This window comes from Chiloscyllium plagiosum, unplaced genomic scaffold (genome assembly GCF_037043375.1).
Source record: "Chiloscyllium plagiosum isolate Xiang-an unplaced genomic scaffold, Cpla_swu_hap1 HiC_scaffold_10, whole genome shotgun sequence".
NCBI lineage: Eukaryota > Metazoa > Chordata > Chondrichthyes > Orectolobiformes > Hemiscylliidae > Chiloscyllium > Chiloscyllium plagiosum.
Window position 1 is genome coordinate 10,590,377 of NW_028270148.1, and position 26,910 is coordinate 10,617,286.

At 45.6% G+C, this 26,910-nt stretch overlaps 1 protein-coding gene across 2 annotated transcripts in view; it reads right to left on the reverse strand.

Annotated features, from left to right (window-relative positions):
* Positions 1 to 17,066: 17,066 nt before the first annotated feature.
* The window catches only part of aig1 (androgen induced 1), a 153,571-nt gene continuing 143,727 nt past the window's right edge, over positions 17,067 to 26,910 (reverse strand). For both annotated transcript variants that reach the window (XM_087991111.1, XM_043695321.2), the window contains 2 exons: positions 23,126 to 23,289; positions 17,067 to 18,115 (listed from right to left, as the gene is read on the reverse strand). In XM_087991111.1, coding sequence (XP_087847237.1) covers positions 18,075 to 18,115; positions 23,126 to 23,289 — 205 coding nt within the window. In that variant the 3' untranslated portion in view covers positions 17,067 to 18,074. The remainder of the gene's footprint in view (positions 18,116 to 23,125; positions 23,290 to 26,910) is intronic.

Sequence of the window (26,910 nt, forward strand, 5' to 3'; positions counted from 1 at the left end):
CAGTGTGGTGGTCTTGTCCCAGTGTGATGGTCATGTCCCAGTGTGATGGTCTTGTCCCAGTGTGATGGTCTTGTCTCAGTTTGATGGTCTTGTCCTAGTGTGATGGTCTTGTCCCAGTGTAATGGTCTTGTCTCAGTGTGATGGTCTTGTCTCAGTGTGATGGTCTTGTCCCAGTGTAATGGTGTTGTCTCAGTGTGGTGGTCTTGTCTCAGTGTGATGGTCTTGTCCCAGTGTGGTGGTCTTGTCCCAGTGTGATGGTGTTGTCTCAGTGTGGTGGTCTTGTCTCAGTGTGATGGTCTTGTCCCAGTGTGGTGGTCTTGTCCCAGTGTGATGGTGTTGTCTCAGTGTGGTGGTCTTGTCCCAGTGTGGTGGTCTTGTCTCAGTGTGGTGGTCATGTCCCAGTGTGATGGTCTTGTCCCAGTGTGATGGTGTTGTCTCAGTGTGGTGGTCATGTCCCAGTGTGATGGTCTTGTCCCAGTGTGATGGTCATGTCCCAGTGTGATGGTCTTGTCCCAGTGAGATGGTCTTGTCCCAGTGTGATGGTCTTGTCCCAGTGTGATGGTCTTGTCCCAGTGAGATGGTCTTGTCTCAGTGTGATGGTCTTGTCCCAGTGTGATGGTCTTGTCTCAGTGTGGTGGTCATGTCCCAGTGAGATGGTCTTGTCCCAGTCTGATGGTCTTGTCTCAGTGTGATGGTCTTGTCCCAGTGTGGTGGTCTCAGCCCAGTGTGATGGTCTTGTCCCAGTGTGATGGTCTTGTCTCAGTGTGGTGGTCTTGTCCCAGTGTGATGGTCTTGTCCCAGTGTGATGGTCTTGTCTCAGTGTGGTGGTCTTGTCTCAGTGTGATGGTCTTGTCCCAGTGTGGTGGTCTTGTCCCAGTGTGGTGGTTTTGTCTCAGTGTGATGGTCTTGTCCCAGTGTGATGATCTTGTCCCAGTGTGATGGTCTTGTCCCAGTGTGATGGTCTTGTCTCAGTGTGGTGGTCTTGTCTCAGTGTGATGGTCTTGTCCCAGTGTGGTGGTCTTGTCCCAGTGTGGTGGTTTTGTCTCAGTGTGTTGGTCTTGTCTCAGTGTGGTGGTCTTGTCCCAGTGTGATGATCTTGTCTCAATGTGGGGGTCTTGTCCCAGTGTGGCGGTCTTGTCTCAGTGTGGTGGTCTTGTCCCAGTGTGATGGTCATGTCCCAGTGTGATGGTCTTGTCCTAGTGTGATGGTCTTGTCTCAGTTTGATGGTCTTGTCCTAGTGTGATGGTCTTGTCCCAGTGTGATGGTCTTGTCTCAGTTTGATGGTCTTGTCCTAGTGTGATGGTCTTGTCCCAGTGTAATGGTCTTCTCCCAGTGAGATGGTTTTGTCCCAGTGTGATGGTCTTCTCCCAGTGAGATGGTCTTGTCTCAGTGTGATGGTCTTGTCCCAGTGTGGTGGTCTCAGCCCAGTGTGATAGTCTTGTCTCAGTGTGATGGTCTTGTCCGAGTGTGATGGTCTTGTCCCAGTGTAATGGTCTTGTCTCAGTGTGATGGTCTTGTCTCAGTGTGATGGTCTTGTCCCAGTGTGGTGGTCTTGTCCCAGTGTGATGGTGTTGTCTCAGTGTGGTGGTCTTGTCCCAGTGTGGTGGTCTTGTCCCATTGTGGTGGTCTTGTCCCAGTGTGGTGATTTTGTCTCAGTGTGATGGTCTTGTCCCAGTGTGTTGGTCTTGTCTCAGTGTGGTGGTCTTGTCTCAGTGTGGGGGTCTTGTCCCAGTGTGGTGGTCATGTCCCAGTGTGATGGTCTTGTCTCAGTGTGGTGGTCTTGTCCCAGTGTGATGATCTTGTCTCAGTGTGGGGGTCTTGTCCCAGTGTGGCGGTCTTGTCTCAGTGTGATGGTCTTGTCCCAGTGTGGTGGTCTTGTCCCAGTGTGATGATCTTGTCTCAGTGTGGGGGTCTTGTCCCAGTGTGGCGGTCTTGTCTCAGTGTGGTGGTCTTGTCCCAGTGTGATGGTCATGTCCCAGTGTGATGGTCTTGTCTCAGTGTGGTGGTCTTGTCCCAGTGTGATGGTCATGTCCCAGTGTGATGGTCTTGTCCCAGTGTGATGGTCTTGTCTCAGTTTGATGGTCTTGTCCTAGTGTGATGGTCTTGTCCCAGTTTAATGGTCTTGTCTCAGTGTGATGGTCTTGTCTCAGTGTGATGGTCTTGTCCCAGTGTGATGGTCTTGTCCCAGTGTGATGGTGTTGTCTCAGTGTGGTGGTCTTGTCTCAGTGTGGTGGTCTTGTCCCAGTGTGGTGGTCATGTCCCAGTGAGATGGTCTTGTCCCAGTCTGATGGTCTTGTCTCAGTGTGATGGTCTTGTCCCAGTGTGATGGTCTTGTCCCAGTGTGGTGGTCTCAGCCCAGTGTGATGGTCTTGTCCCAGTGTGATGGTCTTGTCCTAGTGTGATGGTCTTGTCCCAGTGTGATGGTCTTGTCTCAGTGTGATGGTCTTGTCCTAGTGTGATGGTCTTGTCCCAGTGTAATGGTCTTGTCCCAGTGAGATGGTCTTGTCCCAGTGTGATGGTCTTGTCCCAGTGTGATGGTCTTGTCTCAGTGTGGTGGTCTTGCCCCAGTGTGGTGGTCTTGTCCCAGTGTGATGGTCTTGTCCTAGTGTGATGGTCTTGTCCCAGTGTGATGGTCTTGTCTCAGTGTGATGGTCTTGTCTCAGTGTGATGGTCTTGTCCTAGTGTGGTGGTCTTGTCCCAGTGTGATGGTCTTGTCCTAGTGTGATGGTCTTGTCCCAGTGTCATGGTCTTGTCTCAGTGTGATGGTCTTGTCCTAGTGTGATGGTCTTGTCCCAGTGTAATGGTCTTGTCCCAGTGTGTTGGTCTTGTCCCAGTGAGATGGTCTTGTCCCAGTGTGATGGTCTTGTCCCAGTGTGATGGTCTTGTCTCAGTGTGGTGGTCTTGTCCTAGTGTGATGGTCTTGTCCCAGTGTAATGGTCTTGTCCCAGTGTGTTGGTCTTGTCCCAGTGAGATGGTCTTGTCTCAGTGTGATGGTCTTGTCTCAGTGTGGTGGTCTTGTCCCAGTGTAATGGTCTTGTCCCAGTGTGTTGGTCTTGTCCCAGTGTAATGGTCTTGTCTCAGTGTGGTGGTCTTGTCCCAGTGAGATGGTCTTGTCCCAGTGTGATGGTCTTGTCCCAGTGTGATGGTCTTGTCCCAGTGTGATGGTCTTGTCCCAGTGTAATGGTCTTGTCCCAGTGTGTTGGTCTTGTCCCAGTGAGATGGTCTTGTCTCAGTGTTGTGGTCTTGTCCTAGTGTGGTGGTCTTGTCCCAGTGTAATGGTCTTGTCCCAGTGTGTTGGTCTTGTCCCAGTGAGATGGTCTTGTCCCAGTGTGATGGTCTTGTCCCAGTGTGATGGTCTTGTCTCAGTGTGGTGGTCTTGTCCTAGTGTGATGGTCTTGTCCCAGTGTAATGGTCTTGTCCCAGTGTGTTGGTCTTGTCCCAGTGAGATGGTCTTGTCTCAGTGTGATGGTCTTGTCTCAGTGTGGTGGTCTTGTCCCAGTGTAATGGTCTTGTCCCAGTGTGTTGGTCTTGTCCCAGTGAGATGGTCTTGTCCCAGTGTGATGGTCTTGTCCCAGTGTGATGGTCTTGTCTCAGTGTGGTGGTCTTGTCCTAGTGTGATGGTCTTGTCCCAGTGTAATGGTCTTGTCCCAGTGTGATGGTCTTGTCCCAGTGTGATGGTCTTGTCTCAGTGTGATGGTCTTGTCCCAGTGTGTTGGTCTTGACCCAGTGAGATGGTCTTGTCCCAGTGTGGTGGTCTTGTCCCAGTGTGGTGGTCTTGTCCCAGTGTGATGGTCTTGTCCCAGTGTAATGGTCTTGTCCCAGTGTGGTGGTCTTGTCTCAGTGTGGTGGTCTTGTCCTAGTGTGATGGTCTTGTCCCAGTGTAATGGTCTTGTCCCAGTGAGATGGTCTTGTCCCAGTGTGATGGTCTTATCCCAGTGTGGTGGTCTTGTCCCAGTGTAATGGTCTTGTCCCAGTGTGATGGTCTTGTCCCAGTGTGATGGTCTTGTCCCAGTGTAATGGTCTTGTCCCAGTGTGATGGTCTTGTCCCAGTGTAATGGTCTTGTCCCAGTGTGATGGTCTTGTCTCAGTGTGATGGTCTTGTCCCAGTGTAATGGTCTTGTCCCAGTGTGATGGTCTTATCCCAGTGTGGTGGTCTTGTCCCAGTGTGGTGGTCTCAGCCCTGTCTGGTTGTATTGTCCCCGAGTTGTAATCTTGTCCTGATATGGTGGTCCCGTTCCGGAGCTGCGGCCTTGTCCCGATGTGGTGCTCTCAGCCCGGATTGTGGTTTCGACCCAGTGTGGTGGTCTTGTCCCGGTGTGGTGATCTCGTCCTGGAGTTGTCACCTTGTCCTGGCATAGCTGTCTTTTCCCATTGTGGTGATCTTGGCCAGGTGTGATAGTCTTGGCCCAGTGTGGTGGTCTACGTCCGGAGTTGTAGCCTTGTCCTGGTGTAGCGTTCTTGACCCGGTGTGGAGATTTACTGCTTCTTCGGAGTCCAGGTATTCAAGCAAACTGACAGGTGGCCTCATCCAGTAATGGAGTCTCACAGCGGACTCCTTTGGTGTAGGTTTCTGGCCTAGTGTTCCAGCTCCCGGCATACAATGTTTTTTCAGGTTTACGGGCTGTCCACAGGCTACCGTTCACAAATATGTTTGATTAGATTGGATTCCCTACATTGTGGAAACAGGCCCTTTGGCCCAACCAGTCCACACCGACCCTCCGAAGAGCGACCCACCCAGACCCATTTCCCTCTGAATAATGCACCTAACACTTCGGGCAATTTAGCATGGCCAATTCACCTGATCTGCACATCTTTGGACTGTGGGAGGAAACCAGAGCACCCGGAGGAAACCCACGCAGACACGGGGAGAATGTGCAAACTCCACACAGACGGTCGCCTGAGGCTGGAATCGAACCTGGGTCCCTGGTGCTGTGAGGCAGCAGTGCTAACCACTGAGCCACCGTGCCCATGGGTTGATTTATACACAAGTCGGAACTTGATACAGTACAGTATAAAATAACTGTTTGGAAGCACGAACAAATGTTTGCAAGTCAGATCTTTAAAAGTAACACTTTCATCAGTTGGATGTTCAGAAATTGGGGACTACCTGTAATTACACAAACACATAAGAACCAGGAGCAGGAGCAGGCCATTTGGCCCTTGGAGCCTGCTCTACCATTCAGTAAGATCATGGCTGACCTTTTCATGACCTCAGCTCCACTCACCCACCCACTCACCATAATTCTTAATTCCTTTACTGTTCAAAAATCTTTGCATTAAAATCATTCACCCACTCACCATAATTCTTAATTCCTTTACTGTTCAAAAATCTTTGCCTTAAAATCATTCAAGGCAGTAGCCTCAACTGCTTCACTGGGCAGAAAATTCCACAGATCCACATCCCTTTGGGTGGCTCCTCAATTCATAAGGTGCTCAAAGAAAGGCTTTTATATAAATGTAACTTTTCAAAATGTGCCTGTAATCACGATTTCAACACAGTGTCCAAGGAACTTATTCTTTAATTCTGACAGAGACCAGGTTGAACGTATTGGACAATCACTCACCCCATCCATAAGTGGTCACCACCTCTGAACCAAACCCGGTGTGTTTCTGGATTATCTGCTCTCTTGGGGAGCTTCAGAGTTGGTCCTGCCCTTAGCTGACAGCCCCTAAAGACACACTCATACACTCACAAACTGGATCATGTTTTGAGAAATAAGTCTCTCCGTCCCATTCTAAAAATAAAACATCTGATTCAGTCTGAGCTGCAGCTCGATTTACTGTGTAAAATAACATGTCAGCAAACCCTCACCAAGAAGGCAGACAACATGGGACCACAGAGTTTGCTTTTTGAACAATAATACTGAATACAGGCAAGAGATACAGAGCTCCTTTGCTGTCAAATGATAACTTTGTGCCTTCAACCAGCTAGAACCATTATCTTTGTAAAAACCAAAAGAAATGTGAATGCTGTAAATCAGAAACAAAAAACAGGTATTGCTGAAAAAGCTCAGCAGGTCTGGCAGCATCTGTGAAGAGAAGTCAGAGTTAATATTTCGATCCGAAACGTTAACTTTGATTTCTCTTCACGGATGCTGCTAGACTCGCTGAGCTTTTCCAGCACGCATGTTTTTGTGACCATAGTCTCTAACTTCATTTTTATAAAGTACTTCTTACAATACAGTGTGTATGATTCACTCAGGCGGCAATTGGCAGCAGAGGTCTCTCGGTATTGTCTCTTCCTGGGTGGGAGAATAGGAAAGACAACACGTTTGTGCTGGGTTTCCACGCAAAGCCATTGTACAGCTTTGCTCACCTGTCGAGAGAAGGTCTCCATGTATGATGGACTATAAGGGTGAAAACCACAAACAGCAGGAAACATGCACAACTCACTTATAGATATCAAGCCTGTCCAGAAAATCTTCCAAACAAAATACCGAGTCATTTGTGATAATGTTCTGACACTTTTCCTACCCAGAAACTCGATGTCTATGTTAAAGTACAGAATCAGGCCCATTCAGCCCAACTGCTCATGCTTGTTTGTATTACACACTAACCATCTTCCATCCCACCTTGTCTAATCCCATTGCTTTTTATTTTACTCTATTCCATTTTATGGGATGCAGCGTTGCTGGAAAAATGGACATTAATAATTCGTCGCTAATTGGCGTTGAACTGAGTGACTTGCTAGGGCCACTTCAGAGAGCAGTTAAGAGGCAAGCACATTGCTGTGAGTCTTTTTTTCATACTCACTTGTGAGATGTGGGATTTATTGGCTGTCCCTAGTTGCCCCTTGAGAAGGCAGTGGTGAGCTGTCTTCTTGAACTGCAGAGGTCCATGAGATATAGGTAAACCCACATTGTAACTAAGGAGGGAATTCCAGGAGTTTGATCCAGGAGCAGTGATAAATTTCCAAGTCAGGATGGTGAGTGGCTTGGAGGGGAAACATAGCAAATAGGAGCAGGATTAGCCATTTGGCCCTTCAAGCCTGCACCACCATTCAATATGATCATGCAATCTCAGTATCCCACTTCCATTTTCTGTCCATACCCCTTGATCCCTTTAGCTGCAAAGACCATGTCTAGCTCCCTCCTGAATATATCTAACAAACCACTCCCAACAGTTCCTTTTTCCACAGGTTCACCACTCTCTGAGTGAAGAAATTCTTCCCCATCTCAGTCCTGAATGGTTTACCTCTTACCGAACCAGAGGACACAGCTTAAAAAAACGGGGTAGACCTTTTAGGGCAGAGCTCAGGAGAAACTTCTTCACCCAGAGAGTGGTGGCTGTGTGGAATGCTCTGCCCCAGAGGGCAGTGGAGGCCCACTCTCTGGATTCATTTAAGAAGGAGTTGGATAGAGCTCTCAAAGATAGTGGAATCAAGGGTTATGGAGATAAGGCAGGAACAGGATACTGATTAGGAATGATCAGCCATGATTATATTGAATGGCGGTGCAGGCTCGAAGGGCTGAGTGGCCTACTCCTGCACCTATTGTCTATTGTCTATTATTGTCTATTATTCTTAGACTGTGACTTGCGCGTGGAATCACATGTAGGCCAGGCCAGGTAAGAATGAAGGATTTCCTTCCCTGAAGGGCATTAATGACCTAGATGGGGGTCTTTACCACCATTACTGAGACAAGCTTCAAATTCCAGATTTACGGATTCAATTTAAATTTTATAGAATCCCTATACTGTGGAAGCAGGCCATTCAGCCAGCTGAATCCATACCAACCCTCTAAAAAGCATCCCATCCAGATTCACCCCATCCCTGTAACCCTGCACATTCCATGGCCAACCCACCTAACCTGTACATCTTTGGCTTGTGGGAGAAAACCGGAGGAAACCCAGGCAGACACAGGGAGAATGTACAAATTCCACAATGACAATTACACAAGACTGCAATTGAACCCAGGTGCCTGGTATTGTGAGGCAGCAGGGCTAACCACTGAGCCACCATGCCACGCTGATTTGAGCCTGTGTCTCAAAAGCACTAGTTGGGTCTCTGGATGACTAGTCCAGTTCTATTACCATCGTGCAGTCCCTTCTCCTTCAAATACTCAAACAGCTTCACTTTAAAGACATCTTGTCTCTTCACATCAACTGCATGGAACAGCTGAGAAGTAAATATTTGCAGAGGTATGGGGAAAGAGCAGGGAGGTGAGTGGGGCTAATTCGATGTCACCTCCGTCTTTATGGTAAAGTTTATGGTTTTGTAGAGTACAGTCAATAGACACAAGAAAGAGAGATTACACAGACATGCTATTGAAAAAGATCGAAAGGAATTAACCAAGAGCTCAGACTGTCACTCCCTTGCAATCCTTTATTTTCAATAATATACACAAGGTACTGCATAGTCTTTTTTAAGGCAACAGTAAACCATGTTTTCAAGATATGAGGTGGGGTTGGTAACATGCAGTCAAGTTATTTACTGTAAGTAAGAGTTCAGATTTCCACATGATGACTCCAGGGATGAGGAAGTTCGGTTACATTGACAGATTCGAAAATTTGAAATTCGGAAAAAGAAGTTTAAGAGGAGATTTGATTGAGGTGTTCTGGGGGGGTCGGGACAGAGGAGATAGAGAAAAACTGTTCCTGTTGGTGAAAGGACCTGGAGGGCACAGATTGAAAATACAAGAAGGAGAAGCGATGACACAAGGAAAAGCTTTTTCACGCAGCAGATGGTTAGCAGCTGGAATTTGTGTTGCAGACGTTTCGTCCCCTGTCTAGGTGACATCCTCAGTGTTGTCCCTTTGACTGGGACAACACTACTATTATAGGACAAGCCAAACAGAGAACAGCCAGGGAATTCCTAGAGGCATGGCACTCAACTATAGATTCAATCAATAAGCACATCGATCTGGACCCAATATACCGACCACTGCAGCGGACAGCTGGAACTGACAACCGGAAACGGCAGATTCAAACCACTACAAATGCCGGAGGAAAGATCACAGAAGCGCTTCACAGGAGGCTGCCAAGCACTAACGATGTTACCTAGACAGGGGACGAAACGTCTGCAACACAAATTCCCAGCTCGGTGAACAAAACCACAACAACGAGCACCCAAGCTACAAATCTTCTCACAAACTTTGAACATGCCAGGTTTTGGGGGAAGGTAAGGAAACTGCACAAGGTGCATTGCTCATTTGGAGAGTGGACACCAGCACAATGGGCCAAATGGTCTTTTATAACAATGCTGTGACTCAGGAGGCAGGAACTCAAACTAAAACAGTCAATTAATGAAAGGAAAACATTGAGCAGAACTTGCATTTATCTACACGCTATGCCTTTCCTGATTTCAGGGCATTGCAAAATATTTGATAGAGTCATAGAGAATTACAGCATGGAAACTTCGGTCCAACCCGTCCATGCCGACCAGATATCCCAACACAATCTAGTCCCACCTGCCAGCACGCGGCCCATATCCCTCCAAACCCTTCCTATTCATATACCCATCCAAATGCCTCTTAAATGTTGCAATTGTACCAGCCACCACCACTTCCTGTGGCAGCTCATTCCATACACGTACCACTCTCTGCGTGAAAAAGTTGCCCCTTAGGTCTTTTTTATATCTTTCCCCTCTTACCCTAAACCTATGCCCTCTAGTTCTGGACTCCTCAACCCCAGGGAAAAGACTTTGCCTATTTACCCTATCCATGCCCCTCATAATTTTATAAACCTCTATAAGGTCACCCCTCAGCCTCCGACGCTCCAGGGAAAACAGCCCCAGCCTGTTCAGCCCGTCCCTATAGCTCAAATCCTCCAACCCTGGCAACATTCTTGTAAATCTTTTCTGAACCTTTTCAAGTTTCACAACATCTTTCCAATAGGAAGGAGACCAGAATTGCACACAATATTCCAACAGTGGCCTAACCAATGTCCTGTACAGCTGCAACATGACCTCCCAACACCTGTACTCAATACTCTGACTAATAAAGGAAAGCATACCAAACGCCTTCATCACTATCCTATCAACCTGCGACTCCACTTTCAAGGAGCTATGAACCTGCACTCTAAGGTCTCTTTGTTCAGCAACACTCCCTAGGACCTTATCATTAAGTGTATAAGTCCTGCTAAGATTTGCTTTCCCAAAATGCAGCACCTCGCATTTATCTGAATTAAACTCCATCTGCCACTTCTCAGCCCATTGGCCCATCTGGTCAAGATCCTGTTGTAATCTGAGGTAACCCTCTTTGCTGTCCATTGCACCTCCAATTTTGGTGTCATCTGCAAACTTACTAACTGTACCTCTTATGCTCGCATCCAAGTCATTTATGCAAATGACAAAAAGTAGTGGACCCAGCACCGATCCTTGTGGCACTCCACTGGTCACACGCCTCCAATCTGAAAAACAACCCTCCACTACCACCCTCTGTCTTCTACCTTTCTGCCAGTTCTGTATCCAAATGACTAGTTCTCCCTGTATTCCGTGAGATCTAACCTTGCTAACCAGTCTCCCATGGGGAATCTTATCGAACGCCTTACTGAAGTCCATATAGATCACATCTACCACTCTGCCCTCATCAATCCTCTTTGTTACTTCCTCAAAAAACTCAATCAAGTTTGTGAGACATGATTTCCCATGCACAAAACCATGTTGACTATCCCTAATCAGTCCTTGCCTTTCCAAATACATGAACATCCTGTCCCTCAGGATTCCCTCCAACAACTTGCCCATCACCGAGGTCAGGCTCACTGGTCTATAGTTCCTTGGCTTGTCTTTACTGCCCTTCTTAAACAGTGACACCACATTATCCAACCTCCAGTCTTCCGGCACCTCACCTGTGACTATCGATGATACAAACATCTCAGCAAGAGGCCCAGCAATCACTTCCCTAGCTTCCCACAAAGTTCTAGGGTACACCTGATCAGATCCTGAGGATTTATCCACCTTTATGCGTTTCAAGACATCTAACACTTCCTCCTCTGTAATTTGGACATTTTGCAAGGTGTCACCATCTATTTCCCTAAGTCTATATTTTCCATATCCTTTTCCACAGTAAATACTGATGCAAAATACTCATTAAGTAACCCCCCCCCCCATTTTCTGTAGCTCCATGCAAAGGCCGCCTTGCTGATCTTTGAGGGGCCCTAGTTACCCTTTTGTCCTTAATGTATTTGTAAAAACTCTTTGGATTCTCCTTAATTCTATTTGCCAAAGCTATCTCATGTCCCCTTTTTGCCCTCCTGATTTCCCCCTTAAGTATACTCCTACTGTCTTTATACTCTTCTAAGATTCACTCGATCTAGGTGATTGAATTACTTTTTGAAACAAACAAAAACAGAAATTTCTGGAGAAACTCAGCAGCACTGGCAGTGTCTGTGGAGAGAGAAACAGAGTTAACGTTTTGAGTGCTATAATTCACACAATTTCTGTTTTTATTTGTTTCAGGTCACCAGTATCCACAATTCCTTGGTTTATTTAAGTATCTTTTGAAGACAGTACACATTACAATGCATGATGCTTACCTACAGCAACAAGAGCATGAGGACATCCAGGTCTCATTGAACACACCTCTCTTACAATTTACAGCCTATCTGGTCATAATCTGCCTTCTTATTTTTGGTACCAAAGTGGATAATCCACATTATATTGCTTCACCATATATTGGCCCATTCACTCAACCTATCTGAATCACAGTGCAACCTCTCTGCATCCTCCTCACAGCTCACCCTCCCATCCAGTTTCATGTTGTCTTCAACCTTTGAGCTATTACATTTAGTTCCCTCATCTAAATCATTAACAAATATTGTAAATAGCTGGGATACTTGTACTGATCCTTGCGGTACCCCACTAGTCACTGCCTTTCACAAAAAGACCCATTCATTCCCACTCTGGGGGGTGGCCTGGTGGCTCTGTGGTTAGCACTGCTGCCTCACAGTGCCAGAGACCTGGGTTCGATTCCCACCATCGGGCAGCTGTCTGCGTGGAGTTTGCACATTCTCCCTGTGTCTGCGTGGGTTTGTTCCGGTTTCCTCCCACAATCCAAAGATGTGCACATCAGGTGAATTGGCCATATTAAATTGCCTATAGCGTTAGGTACATTAGTCAGCGATAAATATAGGGTAGAAGAGTGGGCTACTCTTCGGAGGGTCGGTGTGGACTTGTTGGGCCGAACGGCCTGTTTCCATGTTGTAGGGAATCGAATTGAATCTAATCTTTGTTCTCTGTCTGCAAACCAATTTTCCTATCCCTCTCAATACACTTATCCCAATCCCACATGCTTTAATTTTACACATTAATCTCTTATGTGGGTCTTTGTCAAAAATCCTCTGAAAATCCAACTAAACCACATCCACGACCCACACCCCATGGTAAACACTACTGGTTACATTCTTGAAGAATGTGTAGATTTGTCAAGCATGATTTCTCTTTGGCGAATCCATGGTGACAGTGCCTGATTCTATTGCTGTTTTCTAAGTGCTGTGCTGTAAAATTCAGGATAATGGATTCAAGCACCTTCCCCACTACTAGCATCAGACTCTCTGGTCTATAATTCCCCGTTTACTCTCTCCATCCCTTTCTAAATAATGCGGTTACATTAGGTATTCTTTCAATTTGTAGGAACTGTTCCAAAGTCTAAAGAACCTTGGAGGATGACCACCAATACTTTCATTGTTTCTGGGGCAACCTCCTAAAGTACACAGGTGCAGCAGGTAGTAAGAAGGCAAGCAGTATGTGGACCTGCGTCGTGAGAGGATTTGAGTATAGGAACAGGGATATCTTGCTGCAGTTTTACAGGGCCATGGTGAGGCCACACCTGGAATATTGTGTGCAGTTTTGGTTCCCGTATCTGAGGAAGGATGTTCTTATTTCAGAGGAAGTGAGGTGAAGGTTTATCAAACTGATCCTGGGCTCGCAGGTGATGTATGAGGAGGGAGTAGGATTGGATTCACTGGAGTTTACTTAAAAATGACACAACACCAGATTATAGTCCAACAGGTTTAATTGGAAGCACTAGCTTTAGGAGCGCTGCTCCTTCATCAGATAGTTGTGGAGCAAGATCATAAGACACAGAGTTTATAGCAAAAGATCACAGAGTCATGCAACTGAAATGATATATTGAACAAACCTAGATTGCTATTACGTCTTTCACCTTTTAGAATGAATTGCAGGTTTCGATTCATTAGTATGTAAATCTCAGAACTACTTTTAAGTAACATTCTCAAGATAACATTTTATTTAAAAAAAGGTGATGTCTCAGCTCAGACAATGTACTATTGGTGTAAGGTTAGTGTCTGTCTGTATCCCAATCTTGAATCAGACTGGTTCTATTTCCAAAGTAGGAATTTATAAAATATTCATGGATTGACTGCCTGCAGATTGTGCGCTTTTGAGCAAAATAGAATGTACCTGCAAATATAATTCTGCAAATACAAATTCACCCCGTGGACTTATATGTGTATGTGTATGCATGAGATAGAGAGAGAGAGAGAGGAGAAAGTGAGGTCTGCAGATGCTGGAGATCAAAGTTGAAACTTTATTGCTGGAACAGCACAGCAGGTCAGGCAGCATCCAGGGAACAGGAGATTCGACGTTTCGGGCACAGGCCCTTCTTCCTGAAGAAGGGCCTGTGCCCGAAACGTCGAATCTCCTGTTCCCTGGATGCTGCCTGACCTGCTGTGCTGTTCCAGCAATAAAGTTTCAAGAGAGAGAGAGAGTGAATGTGTGCATGTGTGTGTGCGTTTGAGTATGAGTGCATGTGGGAGAGTGTGTGTTTGCAATTGTGCTGTTTGTGTGTGTGTGTGAGATGAGGTATAAGCCTGTGAGAGGGTATGTGTGTAGGTGTGAATGTGGTGGTTGTACGTATATGTGTATGAGAGAGAGCGCATGTATGTGTGTGTGTGTAAGTAAGAGTGCGTGTATATGTGTGCGAGAGTGTATAGTATAGTGAGGTCACCTGTCGTGTGACATGAACCCAAGGTCCCAGTTGAGGCCACCCCCATAGGTACTGAATTTGGCTATCAGCCTCTGCTCGGCTACTTTGCGTTGTTGTGTATCCAGAAGCCTGCCTTGGAGGACGGTTACCCGAAGGTCTGAGGTTGAATGTCCCTGACCACTGTGTGTGTGTGACTTAAAAGAAGTTCTGAGATTTACATATCAATGAACCAAAACTGCTACACATACAGTCAACAACCTAGGTTTGTTCAATATGTCATCTTAGTTGCATGACACTGTGATCTTTTGCTATAAACTCTGTATCTTATGGTCCTCCTCCACAACTACCTGATGAAGGAGCAGCACTTCAAAAACTAGTGCTTCCAAATAAACCTGTTGGACTATAACCTGGTGTTGTGTGATTTTTAACTTTGTTCACCCCAGTCCAACACTGGCTCCTCCACATCACTGAAATTTCGAAAAATGAGGGGGATCTCATAGAGTCATAGAGTCGCAGAGCTGCACAGTATGGAAACAGACCCCTCAATCCAACTTGTCCATGTCGACCAGCTATCCTAACCTAATCTAGTCCCATTTGCTAGCACTTGGCTCATATCCCTCTAAACCTTTCCTATTCATATACCCTTACAAATGCTTTTTAAATGTTGCAATTGTACCAGCCTCCACCACGTCCTTGGGCAGCTTGTTCCATACACGCAAGTTGTGCCTTAAGTTCCTTTTATATCTTTCCCCTCTCACTCTAAACCTAAGCCCTCTAGTTCTGGGCTCCCCCACCCTGGGAAAAAGCCTTGTCTATTTATCCTATCCATGCCCCTCATGATTTTATAAACCTCTACAAGGTCATCCCTCAGCCTCCAACGCTCCAGGGAAAACAATCCCAGCCTGTTCAGCCTCTCCCAATAGCTCAAACCCTCCAATCCTGGCAACATTGTCTCATTCTAATGAAAATGATGACTTTCCAATTCCCATTCACAAGTGGTTGGCAGTGTCATTAAAATGCTTTCTAATAAACCCATTTCCCTACTCCATTGATCAACTTGTACCAAGTTTCCACTTTTAAATATATCGAGGATATTTTAAAAATATTGTTTCCAAATGATTACACTTTAAAGCACAGACTGACTCACGGCAGGTTTTGTTTTTCTCAATGATGTGCAAATCCATCTGAGATCTAGGCCTCAGAAACTTAAGGGTAACATCCACACATTGAAATGGACATAGCTTTGGGCACAGTTTGTGCCACAATTACCAACCGAACCCAATGGAGAAACTCTATAGTAGAAATGAATAAAATAGATGCAGAAGTAGGCCATTTGGCCCCTCAAGGCTGCACCACCATTCAATATGATCATAGCTGATCATACAATCCCAGTATCCCATTCCCACTTTCTCTCCATACCCCTTGATCCCTTTAGCCACAAAAACCATGTCCAGCTTATTTTTTATTCATTCCTGGGATGCGGGCCTCCTTGGTTAAGTCAGCATTTATTGCCCATCCCTAATTGTCCAGAGGATGGTTAAGAGTCAACCACATTGCTGTTGGTCTGGAGTCACATGAAGCCAGACCAGGTAAGGATGGCAGTTTCCTTCCTTAAAGGACATTCGTGAATCAGATGGCTGCCTCTTGAATATTTCTAATAAACTGGCCCCAACAGCTTCCTGTGGGAAAGAATTCCACAGGTTCACAATTCTTTGAGTGAAGAAATTCTTCCTCATGTCAGTCCTGAATGGCTTACCCTTTATTCTTACACCGTGACCCCCTGTTCTGGACTTCCCCAACATCAGGAACATTCTTCCCATATCCAGCCTGTCCCGTCCCATTATTAATATTACCATACCTCAAAAGGACTATCAGATCAGCCATAATTTCATTGAATGAAAAGCAGACTTTGTGGACTGAATGGCCTACTACAGTTCCCATGTTTCACGGTGTTAAAAACAGTGCCCTGTTTGAACTGTTGCAGTGCGGTTATTCATAGAGACATGAATTGAGTTGCCAGTCTGGGCTGAATGAGTCTTTCCTTATTGAACTTTCGCCTGTGAGCTATATTGAGGCAGCTGGGTTCTTGTCAGGTAACATTAAGTATATTTTATGGTGACCTCACTAACTTAAGATCCTTTCCTGCTCTGCTGTTCCAATGATGCTCAGGATGGAATGTTTCACTTTGACATTTTATACCTTTCCCATTTTGATTCCTTTCTAGCACTGGGGGGCATAGTTTAATGAGAACCAGACAGTTCAGGGGAGATGGTAGGAAGCACTTCCACACACAAAGGGTGGGAGAGGTTTGGAACTCTCTTCCACAAATGACAGTGGATGCTGGATCAGTTGTTAATTTTAAATCTGAGATTGATCAATTATGTTAAACAAAAGTATGAAAAGGATTGGCCAAAGGCTGGTATATGGAGTTAGGCACAGATAATCCATCATCTCATTGAATGGCGGAACAGGCTCAAGGGGCTGAATGGTCCTCTCCAGTTCCTTTGTTCCCTGCTCTTTGGTCTTAATCTTGTTTTCCTCTTGCTTTTAAATTGGAGCTGTCCATTGTTCTGCCGTTCACTCCTCCTCCAGACACATCTTTTGTCCCCCACTTATCCCAGTACTATTCTGTTTGCCCAGCACTACAGAGACATCTATCATTTACTCCCTCTTGTCTTCCACTTGATCACTGACCTTCCTTTATTCCATCTTCCCCTGGTTTGAAACGTATTCCGGTTTTCTGATGAAAAGCCACTTGTCGTTAAGTGTTGGAAACTGACTGCACCTTTCCATGGCGTGCTTGGTGATGGAGTATTTGATCAGGTGGGAAGGGAACTTGCCACTTTCCTCACCACCACCCCAGTTAAATCCTGGGTAGGAAGGCTTGTGCATAGCCTTGCTACTCCACCGTTAATTGAAGTCTTTAAATTGGACAACAAGGCATATTGGTACAGCACTTTTAGCAGAGGATAAATCTCCCAAGATGTTTCACAGGGGCATTTCTTAATCATTCACAGGGTGAGGGCATCACTGGGCAGGCAGCATTTATTGCCCATCCCTAATTGCCCAGAGGGCAGTTAAGAGTCAACCCCATTGCTGTGGATCTAGAGTCACATGTAGGCCAGACCAGGTAAGGATGGCAGTTTCCTTCCCTAAAGAGAATTAGTGACCAATGGATTCATGGTCATCATTAGACTTTTAATTCCAGATATTTATTAAAATCCAATTCTTCCATCTGCTGTGGCAGGAATCAAACTCAGACCCCCAGAACACTACCTGGGTCACTGGGCTAACAGTCCAGCGATAATACCACTAGGCTATTGCTTGCCTAAGCATGATCAAAGAACATTTGACTCGTTAGGACAGATGGACAAAAACATGATCAAATTGGTTGGTTTTAGAGAGTGCCTTGATGGTATAGGAAGAGTCAGATACTTAATGACAGAGTTTTAGGGGCTAGACAACAGAACACTGATCTATGGGAAGCAAGATACTCACCAGGCCTGAATTGGAGGAGCATAGATATCTCAGAAGATTGAGAGGCTGGTGGAGACTACAAAGGTAGAGAGCGACGAGACCATGGAGGGATTTGAAAATGAGGACGATATTTTTAAAGTTAAGAGAAAGAAAAGGGTGCAGTTCGAATGTTGAATGTGTAAGAATTCAGGCATGAGGAGAACAGAGGGCTTCAGTACCTTGCATATATTAGAACAGAGCATTAACTGACATAATGAAGACTCTCATCATGAAAGGGAGGTGGAAACACGGGAATGTGGAGAAGTCTGAAAAACACAGATCGCTCTTAACCAGGCTTTGTTGCTGTCCTTGACATAACGCCAATGTGGATCCATTCAAAATAACTGTGTTAGCACTGGTGTTGAAAATAAACACCACACTAATTGGAAAGTCTACACTCTTGTCTCTTATAGTTCGCACCTTTTTAAACTCAACCTCTGTAATTTGACAACTGTGAATTGTTACTTATTACGAATTAACCAATGACCTTTTTGATGCTACGATCTCATTAGTCAGGTGATTTAGCTCCAGCCAAACTGGCTGGCTGAGGTTTGTGAGGTTAATGACTGTGATTCCATGACATTGTTTGGACATTGTAATATCTGTTTTTTTTTGATGAATTGAAACAACTGTCTCCATTCCGCAATTTCACGTTGTAATCTCTTCTACCTTGTGTCAATCCATTTTGTTCTTGCTGTCAACCTTTTCTTCTATACCTAGAAATATAAAAGCAGATCAGATATATATTTCAGTGAAGTATTTTTTCTATTTTTGCCTCTTACAATTTGTTTGCTTGTAAACTGTCAATACCATCAGGGCACCCTCAGCAGAATACCTGTCCTGTCCTGTCATTAGATTAGATTCCCTACAGTGTGGAAACAGGCCCTTCGGCCCAACCAGTCCACACTGACCCTCAGAAGAGTAACCCACCCAGACCCATTTCCCTCTGATTAATGCACCTAACACTATGGGCAATTAAGCATGGCCAATTCATCTGGCCTTCACATCTTTGGACTGTGGGAGGAAGCCACAGAACTGTGTCCAGTTCTGGTCGCCCTATTATAGGAAAGATGTGGATGCTTTGGAGAGGGTTCAGAGGAGGTTTACCAGGATGCTGCCTGGAATGGAGGGCTTCTTTTATGAAGAGAGGTTGACTGAGCTCGGACTTTTTTCATTGGAAAAAAGAAGGAAGAGAGGGGACCTAATTGAGGTGTACAAGATAATGAGAGGCATAGGTAGAGTTGATAGCCAGAAACTTTTTCCCAGGGCAGAAATTGTTAACACGAGGGGTCATAGTTTTAAGCTGTTTGGCGGCAAGTATAGAGAGGAGGTCAGACGGGGTTCTTTACGCAGAGAGTTGTGAGAGCATGGAATGCATTGCCAGCAGCAGTTGTGGAAGCAAGGTCATTGGGGATATTTAAGAGACTGCTGGACATGCATAGGGTCACAGAAATTTGAGAGTTCGTACATTAGGTTTAACTCACATGAGGATCAATGGTCGGCACAACATCGTGGGATGAAGGGCCTGTTCTGTCCGATGTTCTAAGCCGGAGCACCCGGAGGAAACCCACGCAGACATGGGGAGAATGTGCAAACTCCACACAGACAGTCGCCCAAGGCTGGAATTGAACCTGGGACCCTGGTGCTGTGAGACAGCAGGGCTAACCACTGAGCCACCGTGCCGCCCCAGAAAGCCCATTGCTTGGCCCTCTCAGCCATTTCATGGGGTAATTAAGAGTTAACCGAGTAGCTATGGATCTGGACTCATGTGCAGTCCAGACCGGGTAAGGACAGCAGATTTCCTTCCCTAAAGGACATTAGTGAGCCAGGAAGGTTCTTATGACTCACTGGGTGTTTCATTGCCTCGCTGATATTACATTTCAATCCCAGGTTAGATTGAATTTAAATTCCACAAGTTGCCATGATAGGATTCGAACCCATGTCCTCAAGGCATTAGCTTGAGGCTCTGAATTTCTCGTCCACTCATATTACTACTACACAAGGAGAAAATGAGGGCTGCAGATGCCGGAGATCAGAGTCAAAAGGTGTGGTGCTGGAAAAGCACAGCAGGTCAGGCAGGATCTGAGGAGCAGGAGCGTCATCATTTCAAAAGGGTTTATGCCTGAAACGTGGACTTTCTTGCCCCTCAGACGCTGCCTGACCTGCTGTGCATTTACAGAGGCATACCTTTTGACTCTTATTGTTGCACAATACTGTCTTCCTTTGTGTCAGTTGTCCCCGTTGTGAACTCCAGAGTGCTTCAGTGCACAGGGATCTGTATGTCATCATTCATTCATGAGTCACAGAAAACTAATGTTCAGGTACAGCAGGTAATAAGGAAGGCAAATAGAATTTTCTTTTGCCAGAGGGATAGAGTATAAAACTAGGGAAGTGTTTCTGCAACTGCACAAGGCTTCAGTGGGACCGCACCTTGTGTATTGTGTACAATTTTGGTCCCCTTATTTGAGGAGTGATATAATTGAATTGGAGGCAGTTCAGAGGAGGTTCATTACATTGATTCCAGAGATAAGGGGTTTGTCTTATATCATAGAATCCCTAAAGTGTGGAAACAGGCCATTTAGCCCGACAAGTCCACACCGACCCTCTGAAGAGTAACCCACCCAGACCCATTCCCCTACTCTACATTTACCCCTGAATAATGCACCTAACTTACACATCCCTGAAGACTATGGGTAATTTAGTGTGGCCAGTTCACCTAACCTGCACATCATTGGATTGTGGGAGGAAACCGGAGCACCCAGTGGAAACCACATAGACACGGGGAGCATGTGCAAACTCCACACAGACAGTTTCCCGAGGTTGGAATCAAACCTGGGTCCCTGGTGCTGTGTGACAGCAGTCTAACCACTGAGCCACCATGCCACCCCTCTCTTTTTATGAAGAGAGATTGAACAGTTTGAGCCAGTACTCTCTGGGGTTTAGAAGGATGAGAGGAGATCTAATTAAGGTGTATAAGATGCTGAAGGGAATTGACAAAGAGATGTGGAGAGAAAGACATAGAGATGGTGTTTCATTTGGGACAATTGAGAAGAAAGATCATACTTTGCAGATAATGGGTAGCAGATTTAAAACAGATGAGGTGCAATTATTTTTCTCAGAGGGTCATGAATCTGTGGAACTCACTACCACAGAGTGTGGTGGACACTGGGAAATGATTAAATTTAAGGAGAAGGTAGGCAGACTTTTAATTAGCAACAGGTTGAAGGGTTATGGAAAGTGGAGTTTGAGTTGAGATCAGCTATGTTTGCCTTAAATGGCGGAGCAGGCTTGAGGGGCTGAATGGACTACTCCTGCTCCTATACCCGATGTTCTTTTGTTGACAGAAGTGGGTTTGAGCCCAGCCTTTCTCTCCTACACTTGACCCCTGACTTGAAGCTGCTGGTAATTTGATAGTTAGGACATTTCTGAGTCCTAACAGTATCATCTAATAGTGGTCCTGTGCGAAGTATGCCACTTACTCGGCACGATCACAGTTAATTTCTGCATGCTCCGATATCTGCAACATGTCTGCCTCAAGCTCCTTACCCCATGTGAGGTAGTTCGAAGCCATGATAGAACAAGAACTTTCACTTGTTCAGTCTGGGTGTTCACCTGGAAGAATAGTCAATATCGAATTCGGAAAATTAACAATGATATCATAGGAGGATGGTCTGACAAGGGTTCTGTATAGCTGCAACATGGTTTGTCAACTCTTGTACTCCGTGACAAAAATGGAATTCACACCGTGGCAATACAGGTAACCAAGGTGATGAAGAAGGCATATGGCACGCTTGCCTTCATCGGATGGAATATGGAGTACAAGAGTTGACAAACCATGTTGCAGCTATGCAGAACCCTTGTTAGGCCATGTTTGAAGCATTGTGTGCAGTTTTAATTAGATTCCCTACAGTGTGGAAACAGGCTCCTACGCATAGAGTGGTAGGAGCCTGGAACGTACTGTTTGAAGAGGTGGTGGAAGCAGGCACATTGGTGACATTTAAGAGGCATCTGGATGGTTCCATGAATAGGGAGAAGAGAGAGGAAATATAATGAAAAGAGACAAAGGGAGGCAACAGCATAATGGCACTATCACTGGGATATTAATTCAGAGACCCAGGTAATGTTCCTGAGACCTGGGTTTGAAACTTGCAATGGCAAATTGTGGAATTGGAATTCAATAAAAGTCTGGAAATGAGAGAGTAATGATGACCATAAGTCAATTGTCAAAAACCTATCTGTTTCACAGATATCCTTCAGGGAAGGAAACTGCCATCCTTACCTGGTCTGGCCCACATGTGACACTAGACCCAGAGCAATATGGTTAATTCTTAACCGCTCTCTGGGCAACAATGGATGGGCAATAAATGCTGGCCTAACCAAGGAGGCCCACATCCTGTGAATAAATAAAAACTAAACCAAAATCCCAAATCTGTTTTCCAGATTTTTTTTTCATTTTGCAGAAGCTTTCATTTTAAGGAAAGGACTCAAGGAATATAGCTGAGATGGAGAAGGAAATGGAAATATTTTTAAGAAGGTGAGAGATAAATTGTGTTTAAACAATGGACTACAATTATTTCAGGAGCACACATCAAAAGGTGAGATTTTATGTCATGAAAATATTTCTAATGATTAGATTCCCCACAGTGTGGATACAGGCCCTTCAGCCCAACCAGTCCACACCTACCCTCCGAAGAGTAACCCATCCAGACCCATTTCCCCCTGATTAATGCACCTAACGCTACTAGCAATTTAGCACGGCCAATTCACCTAACCTGCACATCTTTGTGTTTGTGGGAGGAAACCCACGCAGACATGGGGGAAGAATGTGCAAACTCCACACAGACAGTCACCCGAGGCTAGAATCAAACCTGAGACCCTGGTGCTGTGAGGCAGCAGTGCTAACCACTGAGCCACCACACCACCCAGCAATGACTAGTGATATCTTTGAGCAGTTTAGGGCTACACTAATGAAGTTCAAAAGAGTGAGAGGAGATCTAATTGAGGTATATTAAATGCTAAAGGAGATTGACAAAGTAATGTAGAGAGGATGTTTCCTCATGTTGGCATTCTAGAATAGCTGGGAATTTGAGTATACTTATGTTGGAGATAGACAGATTTTTAATTAGTAACGGTTTGAAGGGTTATAGAGAGTGGGCAGGAAAGTGGAGTTGAGGCAGAAATGAGATCAGCCATGATGGTATTCGATGGCAGTGCGTGCTAGAGGGGCTGAATGGCCTCCTCATGCTCCTAGTTTTCATGTTTGAAGCTCAATTATTGTATAAGGAACTGAGAATCACCTAAAAGCTGGTTAACTAAAAGTTGGAGAGAGGTTTCCCTGGAAGTGAAATATAAATGGGTTACGTTGCAGATACGTAGCTTGCAAAGAATAATTAATAATGAGTTGTGCCCATAATGAATATTCCCAGTAGCGGATGTGTCATCGATTGTCCTGCAGAGTTGCAATTTGTGAACCAGGCTTTACAGTATGTCATACAAAATCAAAATTGTGGCGCTGGAAAAGCACAGCTGGTCAGGCAGCATCCGAGGATCACGAATGAAGAGCTTATGTTTGAAATGTCGACTCTCCTGCTCCTCGGATGCTGCCTGACAGGCTGTGCTTTTCCAGCGCCACACGTTTTGACTCTGATCTTCTGCACCTGCAGTCCTCACTTTCTCCTATATATCATGGATACATGTTAAACTGAAACAGCAACGCCAGTACTTACATCTTGACTCGTCCCAGATGAAACTGTTTAACATCTCGCCCACCACGTACAGTACATTGATCACAACCAACGACGCAACAAAGACAACAGCCTTGAGGATGTTAGAGAGGTGGTCAAGAAATGGATAGACCCACATTCCTGTGATGTGATGGATCCAGCAAATCCTGGGAGAAGATCAGGGAAATGCAAACAGTCAAACCTTCTTGCATCCAAGATAAGCAACAGAAAACAGCTGTAACACTTTCATATCACAAAATTAGGCCCTGTCCCTACTGTGGAGATCATCTCCTGCCGTAAGCTAACAGCTAAACTCCTCCAGTCCAGGTAGAGGAGCCATTGCAGATTCACCTTGTCCCAGGCTCTGATTAGAATACAGTCAATGACTGGTCATTGCAAGTTCAGTTGCAACATGTAGATGCTGAAGGATAGTCTTTTTTGGAACCGAAAACAGCTAATGCTGGAGATCTCAGCGGGTCAGACAGTATCCATGGGGAAAGACCAAGCTAACATTTTGACTCTAGATGACTCGAGCTGAGGGATTCCTGATGAAGGGCTTTTGCCCAAAACATTGATTTTCCTGCTCCATGGATGCTGCCTGACCTGCTGTCCTTTTCCAGCACCACTCCAATCTTGACTCTAATCTCCAGCACCTGCAGTAGCCACCTCCACCCTGAGGTACTGATGAAGAGTCATCTGGATCGAAACGTTAGTTTGCTCCCTCTCCATGGATGCTATGATCTCCAATATTTGTTGTTTCCAGTACAGATTCTAGCATTTGCTCCTACATTTGGCTGTTTTGAAGCTTATTTCAAAAAAGAAGTGAGGAAACGTGGCGTCTTCCAGAGAAGGTACCTGAACGTTTCTGCAGGGCTACGGGAACACAGCAAGAAACTGAACAGAAAGAGCTGACATAGGGAGGATGGGTTGAATGGCCTCCTTTTAACTGCACTGATCGATGATTCGAGGTAATAGTATCTGTGTTACTTCTGAAATGTGCGAATGGGGGAGGCGATGTATTGGTAGTACTATCACGGGACTATTAATCCAGAAACCCAAGTAACGTTCTGGGCACCTGGACGTGAATCCTGCCATGGCAGAAGGTGGAACTTGAATTCAATAAAAGTCCGGAATTGAGAATCTATTGATGTCCATGGATTGACTTTCGATTGTCAGAAAAACCCATCACTAACAAGAGATGGAAACTGCCATCCTTACTTGGTCGGGCCTACATGGGACTCCAGACCCACAGCATTGTGATTGTCTCTCAACTGCCCTCTGGGCAATTAGGGATGGGCAATAAATGCTGCCTAGCCAGCGACACCCTCATCCCATGTATGATTAAACAAAAATCCACCCTTTTGCATTTGGAAAGGGCTCCTGGCTTTAAGAGGCCCACTTCAGCAGGCTAAGCCAAAATATTAGCCACGCAACAGAGGCAAGAGTTGTCGAGAGGGTGTGGGACTAGAGGTGCAAGACTGTCTATGTTAGTGACTCTCCCTGCTCCTGTGAGAAGGCATGGATAGAGTAGATTGAGAGAAACATTGCCCTGCTGCTCAGAGGCATTGGGGGCAAATGTTGGGTTGAAGTCAGGACCCGGAGATCTAACTTTAAACTCACAGCTTGGCCATTCAGGAGAGAGATTAAGCAGTGGTTGTCCATGAAAAAGGTGTAGAATATTTGGAACTCTGCATCAAAAGCCGATGGATCTTGGGTCCTTTCAAATTTGAGATTGATGGAATTATTTTGGAGACTAAAAACCAGGCATTAGGAGTCAAGACAAAGATCAGCCACAGTCTCACTGAATGGGGAATGCATTTCGTAGAATCCCTACAGAGTAGAAACAGACCATTTTGGCCCAACAAGTCCACCCTAGCACTGTGAGACAGCAGTGCTAACCACAGAGCTACTGTGCTACCCCACTTGTTGGGCTGAATGGCTTGCTTCAATTCTTTGTTCCTGAGCCAGGCTATCTGCTGAATGCCTTCCTTGGTCTCACAATGCACCAGCTTCCTGTGAGTCTCCACACCCTCAAAAGGATCACAGAGTTGGGGATTGTACATGTCTCTCTTCAGATCCTATCTTCAACCTAACAGCTGGTGCTTTAATGGTAAACATCTCTTCTCACAAACTGGTTTGCCACCTTTGTTTTCCTTTTTTGAGGACAAGAAGGACTTTGTTGTTATTCGTATATTATCATTAACAGCACTTAAAGCAATTAACTCTGGGGTAGCAGGTGATGGTGAAAACAAACCACCTAGTGCTACACAACAGGAAGAGACTGCTGTGACTCCCAGTGCGGGGGAAGAAACATCAGAGAAAGCTTACAGTCCCAGAATGTCCCTAAGCACCTCACAACCAAATATAGAAGCGTATGTGTGAAGTGCAGTGAACGCAACCAATTTGCTCACAGAAAGCTCCCAGATGCATCAAGAGATAATGACCTGATAATTTTCTTTTGTGTGGAGGTTGTTTTGGGATGAATATTGACTAGGAGAACCCTCTGCTCTTCTTCAACATTTTGCAATGGGATCTTAGAATTCCGACAGCCTGGAAACAGGTGCTTTGTCCCAACAAGTCCACACCAACCTTCCGAAGAGTAGGCAAAAGTGAGGACCGCAGATGCTGGAAACCAGAGTCTAGATTAGATTGGTGCTGGAAAAGCACAGCAGGTCAGGATTTTCCTGCTCCTCCAAAAAGTAACCTACCCAGACCCATTCTCCAACCCTATTTACCCCCGATTAATGCACCTAACCTACACATGTCCTTGAACACTATGGGGCAATTTAGCATGGCCAATCCACCTAACCTGCACATCTTTGGATTGTGGGAGGAAACCCATGCGGACACCGGGAGAATGTGCAAACTCCACACAGACAGTTGCCTGAGGCTGGGTCCATGGCACTGAGAGGCAGTAGTACTGACCAGTGAGCTACTATGCTGTCCTAAAGAAAGCAAACAGGGCTTAGACTGAACATCTCACTCTAGAGACAGCACCTCTGACATTGCAGGGCTGTTTGTACAGCAATGAAGCGGCAGCCTGGATGTTCTTTCCAAAACGCTGATCTTTCTGCAATATGACTTGAGCCCATGTTCTTCTGATCTACTATGTACAAACATATGAATTAGGAGCAGGAGTAGGCTATTCAGCCCATCGAGCCTGCTCTGCCATTCAACAATAAGATCATGCCTGATCTGATTATTCCACATTCCTGCTTAGGCCCCAATAACCTTTGACCCTCTTGCTTATCAAGAGCCAACAACCTCAGAATTAGAAATATTCAGATTCTGCTTCCCTCACTTTTTGAGGAAGAGCATTCCAAAGACTTGCAACCCTCCGCAGAAAAAAACCTTCTCATCTCTGTCTTAAATAGTTCAGGGTTAGGGTTTAGGAGAAAGTGAGGATAATGGATGCTGGAGAATCAGAGTCGAAAAGTGTGGCGCTAGAAAAGCACAGCAGGTCAGGTAGATCCGAGGAGCAGGAGAATCGATGTTTTGGGTATGATTCCTTCATCAGGAATGTGGGAGGAGTAAGGGGGGGGGGGGGAAGGGGGAAGGTAGCTGAGAAGGCGATAGGTAGATGCAGATAGGTGGTGATGATGATAGGTGAGGGTGGAGCAAATAGGTGGGAAGGAAGATGAACAGGCAGGACAGTTGAAGAGGGCAGTGCCGAGTTGGAGGGTTAGATTTGGGATGAGGTGGGGGCAGGGGAGATTAGGAAACTACTGAAGCCGATGTTGGAGCTGTGTGGTTGAATGGGGTGTGCAATGAGAGAGAGAGGGGGTTAG